The sequence below is a fragment of the Limanda limanda genome, chromosome 13, assembly GCF_963576545.1.
Source record: "Limanda limanda chromosome 13, fLimLim1.1, whole genome shotgun sequence".
NCBI lineage: Eukaryota > Metazoa > Chordata > Actinopteri > Pleuronectiformes > Pleuronectidae > Limanda > Limanda limanda.
Window position 1 is genome coordinate 19,949,572 of NC_083648.1, and position 12,594 is coordinate 19,962,165.

General features: G+C 42.8%; 1 protein-coding gene across 1 annotated transcript; it reads right to left on the reverse strand.

Annotated features, from left to right (window-relative positions):
* Positions 1 to 3,427: 3,427 nt before the first annotated feature.
* LOC133017690 (Golgi reassembly-stacking protein 2-like) lies at positions 3,428 to 9,389 on the reverse strand. Its single transcript, XM_061083839.1, has 10 exons — positions 9,231 to 9,389; positions 8,503 to 8,583; positions 8,204 to 8,407; positions 7,951 to 8,037; positions 7,689 to 7,819; positions 7,165 to 7,297; positions 6,567 to 6,690; positions 5,675 to 5,782; positions 4,949 to 5,074; positions 3,428 to 4,415 (listed from the first exon to the last, which is right to left on the reverse strand). The coding sequence occupies exons 1-10, from the start codon at positions 9,291 to 9,293 to the stop codon at positions 4,177 to 4,179; spliced, it is 1,296 nt and encodes a 431-aa protein (XP_060939822.1). The 5' UTR covers positions 9,294 to 9,389; the 3' UTR covers positions 3,428 to 4,176.
* Positions 9,390 to 12,594: the final 3,205 nt, after the last annotated feature.

Sequence of the window (12,594 nt, forward strand, 5' to 3'; positions counted from 1 at the left end):
CCTTGTCAGCCGTTAAACAACAGAAAAACCCAAGCACAGTTGAAGTTTCAGTTGAGGACAGGTGAATTAAACTGCAGGAAGTACCTGGTGTCACGGCTTGCTGCTCCCAGAAGAAACCCGGGGATGAAAGTGAAGTCTGTGTCCACTTTGATTACGTCTCATTCCATCCACTTGAGTGCAGGAAGGCAGAAAACAAACCAATCCCCTTTTGTCTTCTTCCTTTTTTTTCCCACTCCTCTCCTGACAAAACAGTGGAAGTGGTGCTGGCAGTGAAGTGTATACCCCCCCCACACACATGATTAATGAGAGCTGTGTGTTGACAGATGCAAGTACAGCCATTAGTAATCTACATGTCAGATCACATTAGTGGTGAGGGGGTGCAACGCAGGGCCACATCATCCATATGCAATAAAGATCGCTTTACAAGACGTAATTCCCGCAGTGTGACCCATATTTGCTGTCGGCGGTTGCGCAACCTCGGCAGTGTTAGTGTTAGACACAAAAGATGGAGGCGACGGTGCCTGTGTGAAGATTCTGGCACGTTCACATTCTTTACACATGGAGCCATCTGCCACAATGTTTCGCAATATAACGCAGCGGGATTTGCTGAATAATTATACTGATATGACTATTTACATGAGGCTTAAGCAGGTGACCAGTCCACTTCACCGGTGTTTGGTCTGTTCATATTCTTCTGTCGTGAAACAGTCTTTCAGGCATTTTCTCTTCTTCCAATTTAGACCTGAATTTAGCAGGTGTTATTTGGGCCCGAGCACCTCCGGTGGGAGGCCCTATTGAAATTGAAATGATTCTTATTATTATTCTCCGCCAAGTTAAATTGGCTTTTTGAGGGCTTTCCCATGCTCAAAAAGTGTCTAAACTTTACAGTAAATTAGAAATGTGTGAAAATGGCCATATTCTGTAGTATTTGGAAGTAGGCCTTGCAAAATAGCTCAATAGCGCCACCTACGGATAAGCCCCTCATTTAGCATTCACCGATCCTCACAAAAAAAATACCCAGTTGTGTATCGTGACCAGACGCACAAAAAAGTCTCTCAGTGCGTTATGAAAAAAGCAACAGGAAGTCCGCCATTTTGAATTTAGTGGCCATTTTGGCCATATTCAACGTTTTTACTTTGATGTACTTGTCGTTGGGCTTTCATCGGATCAACGTAAAATTTAGACGAGTGTCATCACAACAATATGGAGTACTAAAGTTATCAAAAAAATCAACTTTTCGTCAGAGCCTGTGACCGTGGCGTCAAAGTTTGATTAAACGCCATCAAAACACGGGCGTCTGTATCTTGGACATATTTGGTCTAATCAAGTCCAAACTACACACAGAAGACACGAGTCGCGACCCGAAGACAACACAGAAATCGTGACTTAAAATCACAGCGCCCCCTGGTGGCAGCAGGAAATGTCTCGTTTTTGGTACGTCTCACACTTGGAAGTATTTCTCCTCATCCCCTTTGCACAACCATGTGAAACTATGTCAAATGGGTCTCAAGACATTGATAATGGAGATATAAGATTACTGTGACTTTTCGTCAAACGCCATATTAATGGCGTGGCATCAAAGTTCATCAATTCGCCATGACACACGAAATTGCTATAACTTCGGTGTTCAAGGTTCAATCTCCCTCAAACTACATGTGTGTGTCAACAGCCCCCCCCTGAAAGCTGTCAGACGGGTTTAAGGAATGGGCGTGGAAATATAACTGACTAGCGCCCCCTAAAGGGTAGCCCCGGCACTACGATTGGCCTACAGCTACGAAAATCAACGGGGACATATGTCTTTTCATGACAAAGAAATAAGTCTCTTGGATAGATATGCTAGAGTAAACAGGAAGCCGGCCATTTTGGATTTGGTGGCCATTTTGGCCATATTCTGCATATTTACTTTGATATACTTGTCGTAGAGCTTTCCTCAGATCAACTTAAAATGTATATGAGTCTAATCACAACAAGATGGAGATTTTTTCGTCAGAGCCTCTGACCATGGCGTGGCGTCAAAGTTTGAATCAACACACGAGTTTCTGTATCTCAGACATATTTGGTCTGATCAAATCCAAACTAGACACATAAGACAAGATTCCCGACCTGAAGACATCTACACAGAAATCGTGACTTAAAATCACAGCGCCCCCTGGTGGCTACAGGAAGTGAAGCGTTTATCCTTGCCGCAGTGCCGAACGCATGCAACGCGGAGACGAGCGCTTGCTCATCCAACGTTCTCTCTTCCCCGACCGCAACAGACTTGGAACGCGCGTGTGCTCGGGCCCGTTAGTGCTACAACGTAGCCCTAGTTACTATTTGTTTTTACTTTCACAAAGAGCTTAGGTTTTTTTTTTTCAGCCCTGTCCATTCGTTTGTTGTATGTGAGCAAGATGACACAAAAGCAAATGAGCTCATTACCTCATAACTTGGTGGAAGGATGCGTTTTCTTTTACTTCTTTAGCATTACGATAGGGACTAACATTTTCACAATTCTTGTGGAGAGTAACTCGTGGAATCGGATGAAAGAAGTAAGGCACGATTAAGGGAAATGTTGACATTATTGTAATTATCATTATTGGATTATTGTTGGCAACAGTGGGTTAAATGCATCTCAAAAAAGAATCTCTCGAGGCCCTAAAGCCAAGTTTGCTTTTCTAAAACTTGTATAAAATGTTGGTCTTACAAATCAATAGACATATGTATTACATTGAGTTTCTCTAGGCACCTCCAACTGACAGTTTTCCATTATCCCTGTGCCTTGGCGGAGGTTTGAGCCCCACTGAGTGAAATTCGAATTCACTATTTGATTCTCCCAAATTTTTCAGCAGCATCTGCTTTTTTCATCTGTCCATTTTCCTTAATTATCAATAAATCACCTTTAATTTCCAGGTGATCAATGTAAAGTACAGTACACTGGCCTGTGATAGTGATGGACACTTTCCACAGATGAGCTTTACTTTTCTGTCATTCCTCTCCATTAGATATGTTTGTCCTTGATAACGATAGTCACAGAATTTAAAAGAACAGAAAGACAGGTTGGACTTCATGAAAGGAAACGAGAGGCATCATGTAAAATTTATTTGGCTTTATTGCTTGCACTGTGCATCCTGCAGATGTTTTCGGAAAACCTGTTACAGCACCACCTTGTGCCTATACTGCATCACTGCAACTCTGCTCACCAAATAGCCATCTGACCATGCCAAAAGACGCTAGTGTCTAATTTAATATTTCTACATCCCCGTTTAGCCTAATGACAACCACAAGCTCTACTCAGTAGCTCTTGTGACTGTAAGCGTGCGTCTCTTCTGGTATGTACTTCAGGCTGAAAGAGTTCAGGGTTCAAACATAGACACATACAAAAAAAGGGACATACTAATAATTTCAAAACACAAAGGTGGTGCAAAATAATGCAGATTCATTCATTGGGTGAAAACGCTTGTACCGAAATTTTATCAAAAATTAATACATGTCAATCAAATTCATCTATTGGTCAGCGGGGGGGGGGGGGATCTATTAGCTAATAATAAAGGGCAGCTTATTAGGGCTGGACGATAAGACCCATAATATAACATGTTCATATTTACCTATTATTTTAATACAGCAGTACTTCATTATTTCCTGTGTCCAAGTTTAATATTTTTAATGGTTTACTCCTGATTGGTTGGTTGAACTTCCATTTGTAACATGATGTAGGGAGGTGATTCTCTGGATTCAAATCATCGCACATCCCCATTGAGATAAACTGTTTGTATAGAAAACACACATACATATAACTATGAAACTGAGGATTGCCAGATCAGTAAAGGGGAAAATCTTAAGATGGATATTTCCTCTAACGGCAGAAGAACGAAGCAAACTACAAACCTAAGAGAAGACCTCTTCCTCCTCATACAGTAGCTTAGGAAAGCTCCGTGACAATCAGGTAATAATGAATTGTTTGTAAGAGTCTAGATCTGTCCCCCATTCTTCATATCCATTCATCCTTCATCACACAAGCTTCCTCACCCACAGCTGGAGCATGCTGGCCTCTGTGTCTGACCTAGCGCAGCCGTTCTGCCTGTCCTTCTGGGCCAAATAAATAGAAAAAAACACAGAAAAAGACAGACGGAGGGGGAGAAAAAGAGAAACCGGTTGTGTGTTTTGGTTTTAATGGCAGGTGCGATCTTCTTTCCCAGATTATGACGACGTTTGTGTTATTTCCGTGGGGGCTGGGGATTCCGTGGCGTTCGTTGGGAGGGCTTCCGTGGACGCCGTGAAGTCGGCGGCGGGCGCCGCTGTGACTTTGACAGCGGCGGTGGTGGTGGGTAAGAGAGGGGCCAGTCCCTGAGGCAACTGGGAGGGCAGCATGGTGGAAAGAGGGGGGAACGGGAGCAGACCTGGCAAGTTCAGGGGTGGGAACGAAGCCATAGGAGGAACTGTCGAAACAGAATGGAAGGATTAGAGTTATAGTCACATGAAGTGTCAGGATTCAGATTCAAACAGAATTTTAACCAAACTGATAAAATCAATGATTATTGCAATAGTTTTTTATCAATAGCACAAAACTGATCTACTGGTATTAGTTATTAATATCAATTGATATGCTCATTTATATCTATATTGCCCATCTCTACTATCTGCTTTAAATGAGTATGAATATATAGTCTCAGTTTAGCCTATACAGTGGACTATGGAACGGCATGGCTTGGTTTACAAGCATGGCTCATGATATGTACAGCAAACACACCTAGCAAATACTTTCATACATTATAATTGAGACACTGTAAAAAACAGCAAACAATGCATTATGGGATACATAGTTCCCCATAGTACCATAGTATATTCTTGTGATCCCTTAAAACAAAGCAACGTCTGCCAGTGACCAGCTGCCGTTGTGGGAGCCATTTCTACGCAGTGTTTATTAAGAGTAAAAATATACATCTGCATCCAAAAGAAGACTTTTATTTACCTGTTGTTCCCAGTGGCGGTGGTAAAGTGCTGGTGCCGGCTAGTGACAAGGCACTGAGGTCTGGGAGTGGCAGGTTGAGGTTGGGGAGGTTAGGGAGAGGAGGTAAGCCTGGGAGGGACATTAGACCTACACAGACACAAAAACATTACGTCATGGGGGGTAAGCTGGGTATTAGTCATTCATCTTTAAACTGCAAGTGCCTCTATATACATTTCAGAAGTTGAGTTAGTTTACATAGTCTTAACAGAGAAGGATACACCCTGACATGAAAAGCCCTGTATGTTAGCATGGAGGTCTGATAGAGGTCATAGCTACAAAGACTGAACGACGACAGTATGAGGGAGGTTGGTTGTGATGGTTATGAACACACTGGTTTTGTGAGCTTCTGCTATTTCTGCTAGAAAATTTACGCCAAACACTGTTTACCAATCATGGCAGCTCGTTCTTAAGGAAACACGGCGAGTGTACAAACTTAAACTTGACAAATGGATCAAGAAGTTGAGGCAGACCTTTCCTTTTTTAATCTGGAAGTGTGTGACTACCTGTAGAAATCTACAGAAAGAGAGCTGCAACGCCGCTGACAACCTTGAGCTTTTTTCAAATGTCACAGATTCACTGACTCAGCAGACTGACAGTGTGTGTGTGTGTGTGTGTGTGTGTGTGTGTGTGTGTGTGTGTGTGTGTGTGTGTGTGTGTGTGTGTGTGTGTGTGTGAGAAAACACCCACCTGGTAGCGTGGTGGCAGGGTTGAAGCTGGTGGCGGCACGATTCAGTGGAATGAGGGGGCTGAGGGAGGGGCTGGTGGAAGAGGGGAGCGGAGGGACTGTGGGCAAACCTGGAAGGGAAACAAGAATAAAACATTAAGTGAGCATTTGTGGAGTAAATATAAAATGTTTATTACATCCGCCAAAAAGGTTCAATGTCACTCCTGTCCATTGGTTTGTCAAGAGGATTATGCAAAAACTACAGAAAAGATTTTCGCAAAACTTTTCTGACAGAACCCATTACCTTTTCTGGACAAAGGTGCATTGCTCTGGATTGATTTTGTGTTATAGAGATTTTCACTTATTTCCCAGGCAACAGAACAGAAATCTTTATCAAAAAAATTGTGTGTGATTAAATTTAACCCATTTAGACCTGGTGCAACTGTGTTGTATTGTTTGCTTCTTTGGAGCTGAATGAGATGTGCGTGTTTTTTATGATGTTATCGATTAAGAGAAGTGACTGATGAAATACGGTCGGACAATAACTGATATGTTTAAAGAGGAGGAAGAAGGGGGAGATCTCAGCTAGTTTGCCAGTTTTATCCTTCTCTTTTCAAATGTTCATTAAGTGTAGGAAAACTGCATCATTTACAATAAAAGCCAAATGTTTAAGCTATCAAAAGTTTTTAATTCATGTCTCCATCTGCCTCAGAGGCTGAGAAATTGAAGGTTTGTAAATGTTGGCAATTCTGTCAGCTCCTTAAGAAACACTCAGGTTTGAGGTGTTTGTTTTATTCAGCGCCTTGGGTCTGAATGGGTTAAGGAGACTGGTGGGACTTGGCACAAGTAAGCGCTCTACACAGGGCCATTCTACTTGAGTGTGTGACCATTCACATAATGTGCCCTGTGAAATACCTGTCTGCAGCTCGCTGGGCATGGTGGGTGGGGCTGTGCTGATTGACAGGCCAGACAGTGCATCTTCTATGCATGTGGGGACAGCAGGTGCAGCGGGAGGAGGAGACACTGCTGAGAGCTGGACCTGAAGCAGTTAAAACAGAGAGGACGGAGGTAGAGGGAAAACAGATAAGGTCACATTCATCCAAACGTGCAAGCAGCTCTAATGAGTAGCATTGCTCTCTATCCCTGCGGCCTGCTCTGCTGAATACGTAACGAGAAAACTTGCATTTTGAGTGTGTGAACACTTGAAAAAGAAATGAGAGGCCACAGGACCCAAAACTTGAATCTTCTCAATGTCATGCACACACTCTGCATACTGATGCCTTAAGTTTTGGCTGGTGGGATAAAAAGCACAGGAGACCAGTGTACAGGGATACACAGTGGTAAGGATTACTGGGATTTAGACAATGTAATACTCAAGTATTGAAGCAAATTGGGATTTTCAGTCATTGCATTTATATTTTACAGATGTTTTGCTTTTAACATGTCTCCAATCTGAATTGTGTAATACTGTAATATAGGTCGACAAGGACTATAAATGTGTGCATGGTTTCACCTCGGTGAATCCATCCTTCAGTGGACTGATGGGCTCACTGGGATTATTTCCAGGGAAACTGATCTTCTTCCCTTCTTCAAAGGGCCGAGTGGGAATCCTGTGAAGGTATCCATAACCAATCCCACATCCAAGGCTGGAAAACAAAGAAAACAAAGTTAGAATTTCCATTAAATTTGACTTGCTTTCCCGCTTGTATTTCCTATTATTACCTCGACCAATGAGATTATCTTGTTGTCTGCGTCTGTTTGTAGGTATCGAGCAAAAACTACTAGATGGATTTGTTAAGAAATTTGGTGAAAGGATGCAGTAAATTGGATTAGCGATTGAATGGTGTATGACAGAAAAAGCACGGAGCATAGAAATGTTGTACCGATGCGTTTGTGAATAAGTGAATGAGAATTGTACTGTAAAGGTCTTGGAGTGATTGATAAAACTAGAAAAGCACTATACTGTCAATTAACCATTAAACATATCACTTAATAGCTGTGAGTGTAATAGGAAGGGTGAAAGTGTGCATGGGTTACCTGCCCTCTCCTCCCCAGGCCGTGTTGGGTGTGATGACCACCTCTCTGCAGTTGTCAGTGTCCGTGTTGTACACATAGAGCTTCAGGCCTTTCCCCTCGTGGCTCTCTATCAGAGAGAACAGGTCCTCTGACTGCAGGTAGGAGTCATATAGTGGCAGAGAGGTCAGCGCAAAAAGGGAGGAGACAACAAGGTTAATACCATGATCAGCTGGACAATGTGAAGGAGTGACAGAAGGGAGGATGTGAAGGGCTCTTAAACTACCTCATTCATTACAGTGTCGGCTCCGATGATGTAGTCAGTGTGCGGCCGAAGGCCGGCCAGGGCTGCCGGGGAGTTGGGCTCCACTTCCTGTTAAAGAAAACAGGGGAGGATATAAATGCAGCAAAAACTGTTTTGTCCCATACTGGTCAAAAATCCCATCAACACCAACTAACATCTGGCTTTTGTCTGCAATGGGAATGGGTACAACCAGCATTCACTGCTGGGGACAGAGGGTTTTCTCGGGACTACCTACCAGCACATGCCAAACATTCTCATTGGCTCCTTCGAAGCTGCAGAAACGAATGGACACACCGAGCAAGCCCTGCCCCCCCCACAGGTTACTGGGCGTGACGGTGGACTCCCGCAGCTCCAGGGTCTTCGAGGAGTAAACCAGCATCTTCACTGGTTTCTCCACACTGGCTTTCAACAAGTCCTTCAGAGTGTCGTTATCCTTGTTCTGCAAAAAAAAAAGAAAAGAAGGGGCAACCATGAAACACGTTGGCCATTATGACTTCTTTATGATCCTGTGCAACAGTTGCTGGCTTTCCTCACCAGTCTGGTGTTATTGATGGAGACAATGAAATCGAAGAAAGGCTCCAGCCCTGCACGGTGTCCAGGGGAATTCTCCTGAACCTGCAAGAGAAAGTGAGAGACAACCTGAGCTGCTGCTGGATGTGACACACACTATTTCACTTTGATCTGACATGCTCTGTACATGCAGCCCAAACATGTGGAACATACGAGAGAGCCCCCTGCAGTGTGTTAGCCTCTGTTCCCTGTTGTGATGTGCCCCAGTAATAACGATAACGCCACCCAGTTATCTCTGCTATGCTTGACCAAAAACTAACCTGAGCCCTGACCACAACACGAGCTTGTTACCGGAAATCGCATGTTTTAAATTTTGCCAGAAAAGGTGAAAGATTGGTGCGTAAGTGCCCGTCCGATAATGGATGTATCCACAGAACCAGCTTGACAACTGTCATTCAATGCAGCTACGTAGCTTCAGCTAACATTAGCACTGGTGCTACTGCTAGCAATGTAGGCACATTTATTCAGTCACCCGGCGGACATGACAGCGGAACCCGTCAGAAACCGTGTGTGACCCGGGCTCCAGTCTACAAGCTCGCGGTGGTTCCTCCTGACATGTTGTCGGCGGTGTGCAGGCGGAGGCCCGGCAGGCATCCCCGGCCTGTCGTCATCACACGGAGCCGACGAAGCTACGGATGAGCCCGGGCGCTAAGCTAACGGCTAACAGCGGGCTGTCGGAGCCGAACACTCACCCGGAGGACGTGGTACCCCTCGGAGCCTCCGCCCGGTATCTCCACGCTCTGAGACCCTCCCATGCTGTCGCTCTTAAGGCTCCGGAGGTGTTTGTATGGCCGCTAGCACCCAGACGAGGTGAGACAGCCGAACCACACACACACAAACACCGGGTACACGTAGCCAAGTGACCGAGTGGTGCGCATGCGCCGTTACGTGGCAGGAAGTAGGGCCTCAGTGAAATGTGCACATTTCAGGCGGTTTCTGTCTTCACCTGTGAAAGAGGATGAAAACTGATATTAAACACTTTGCTTTTTCACACACATCCTCACAGTCCTAATGTAGAGAATGCTGTGTCTGATTTTTGATTGGATTTATATGCAGCTCTATATTATGTACATTTGTAAACTGGATTGTCTTGGACATCAAGCTGCACAGTCACTGAGTCAGAAATAACATGTTTCAACTATGTGAGGTGTTTTGATCACATTCTTTATTTGGGCCCGAGCACAGACATACAGTGAAGCCTTATTGGCTTTTTGAGGGCTTTAACGTGCCCAAATTCTTACCAAATTTTGCAGAAAATTTGTAAGTGGTGAAAATATACGTATTCTGGAGGAATTTTCAATGGGCGTGGCAAAATGGCTCAACGGTGCCCCCCGAGACCCCTGGAACCTGTCATCACAACAAGACTGAGATACAAACTAACTCAAAGATCGATTTTTTTCGTCACACGGTGTGACCATGGTATGGCGTCAAAGTTTGATTGCACGTCAATAAAACACGATGTTCTGTATCGCGGACATACATGGACCATGAATCCTTTGATGCTGAGCCGTAAACAACAACTCCACTCCTGCAGTTTCAGTGGTCAAAGATTAAAGGAATCTTTATGTCTTGCAAAGGTGACGTCTCTCTCTCTCTCAGAATTGGGACATTTCCTCAAACCGTGTAAACATTAAGGTACAGCGAGGGTTATCCTTTGCCAAAGGAGACGATGTTGTCATAACTCCACTGTGCATTGTCCTATCACCACCAAACTTCTGTCTCATGATCAGAATCCAAGCCTGAACAGCTCTATGTGTCAATATTTCCTCAGTCATTTTTTTTTTTTTTTTCAGGCAAAAGGCAAAACGCATGCAACGCTTCAAAATGCATGTGCCCGGGCCCGCTCAGTGCTTCTTTGCAGTCCTAGAAATTTTAGAAATTGTATTTTATAGTTGGTACTTTCAAGGGTTGAGCAATCCTGGTTATGAATCTGTTTGTGTGAGATTTGTGTGCAAGACCCAATCCAAATATGTTATCTCTTTTTCTCACTTAACATTTTCTCTGACTTTGCTCTTTGCTGAGCTGACCTGTCCTACCGTTGAAACTGTTTTTATTCAGAGAACTCTCAAACGGTAACTCGTCACCAAATGTTGATACCAACATCTTTCAGTATTCAAAATTTTGATATATCTTTTACATGACTAAATATAATTATAATATTCAATAATGTAGCAATCTTTGAAGGTTCAGGTTAATACATTGAAAATATTAGAAATTAAATTATAACTAATATTTTACCTCAATAAAACTTTTTTACATTTTTTTATTAATTTGTATTGTATGTTTTTGCTTTTATTCATACAATAAATATGCCCTCCTTTACCACTGACTGCTCTACTTTAACCTTCTTACAAAGCTCTTTATAAAGCAAAAGAAAATCTTAATCAAAACTATGTAACACATCCTGACCGTAATGACGATGGCAAAGCTTTTTCTTTTAGCTCAGATCCCACACAAGTTGCAAAAGCAAATACATATTCCCTCTCAAATGTTCACACTTGCATCAACTCTTTTCTAATGTCTCTTAGATATTCTTTCAAGCCTTATCGCTGTAGCTCATGTGTATTGGGTAATAATATTACGTAAACTACTGAGGTAAAATGTTGCACCAGTTGAGGTAAATCTACTGTACACACACACACACACACACACACACACACACACACACACACACACACACACACACACACACACACACACACACACACACACACACACACACATATTTCTTACAAACATTATCAACTACAATACAAAGCAGAGGTAGTAAGCTTGGATGTTCAAAACTAAAGTATTTAAGCAATATTCATTAAATACAATATTCAAAATATCTTTACTGGAAAAAAACAAACCTTCATTGTATTTGCATTTGAGCCGGAAATCCTTCAACCAGTATATACTTTTCATATGATATGAGGCACAGGGTAAACAACGAAAGCATCTAAATGCCTGATGGATACTAAACAGTTACAGACCATAATGTCCTGAAAAATACAGACAGGACTCTTACATTCCACATTGCAATTGATTGTGTCTTTGATGTGACTATGTGCATATACTGCATTAGACATCTGTGTAACATTGTTGTTTCTCTTGTGAAAGCCTGAGTCATGGCTCTTACACAATATGTTGTTACATTGTATTATATTATATTAGTGTTCACAAAGCAATACAGCATACAGCTTTGCATGAGTGTACAGACAGAGAATCACCATCAGAGGGCACCAGCACTACATTATATCTCCGTTGGCCACAAAGTAGAAGTTGAGCTTCTCTCCACAACCTCTCCTCCCTCTCATATTTTTATTCCCTCCATGTAAAGGTTATGAAACACTGCAAGCAAAGGCTCTGTTCCACTGTGAAATGGTGGCTTCAGCCTCAGCACGTACGTGTGTAGGTGAATAAGTGCAAGAGGGAAGAGATGAGAGGAGAATAAGGAATGTGTGGAAGGCAAAGAGTGGATGAGGGAGGGGATAAAGGAGACGAGGGAAGAAGAATGTGAGAGGAAAGCAAAAAATACACGAGAGACGGGTGCAGATAGAAGAGGAGGGTTTCACGCTGGAGAGGAGCCAATCCGACACACAGCTGGAGGCCGAACAAAGCCTTCTCCAGGAAGATTAGGCAGAGAGGCAATAACGTTTGTGTATGTGTGTAGCCACGAAACAGGCAATTCAGAGGCAAATATTTTAGCTCAAAAAAGCCCAAATCTCTTCATATAAATTACTTTGAGAAACCACTGAGCAAAGACGAGTTTGACAGTTTTTCCTTTAATAGACTTTATTAAAGATGTTTTTCGAGATGGCATGATTGTGTTAAAGTGCCTAAGGAAAAGCTCCTGGGAAACGTCCCCTTACGGCTGGAATTGGTTATGTACAGGAGTCACTGGCCACATACAGTACACAGGTTACCTTAAATATGATTAATGCAATCATTAAATTTTTATATGGTCCCTAGATACCATAAACACTTTATGGACATAACTCTTATATAATACTGCAATAGTACACATCCATTTAGAATGGAAGAAAGAAAGGTGAACATTGTGCAAAGACATAA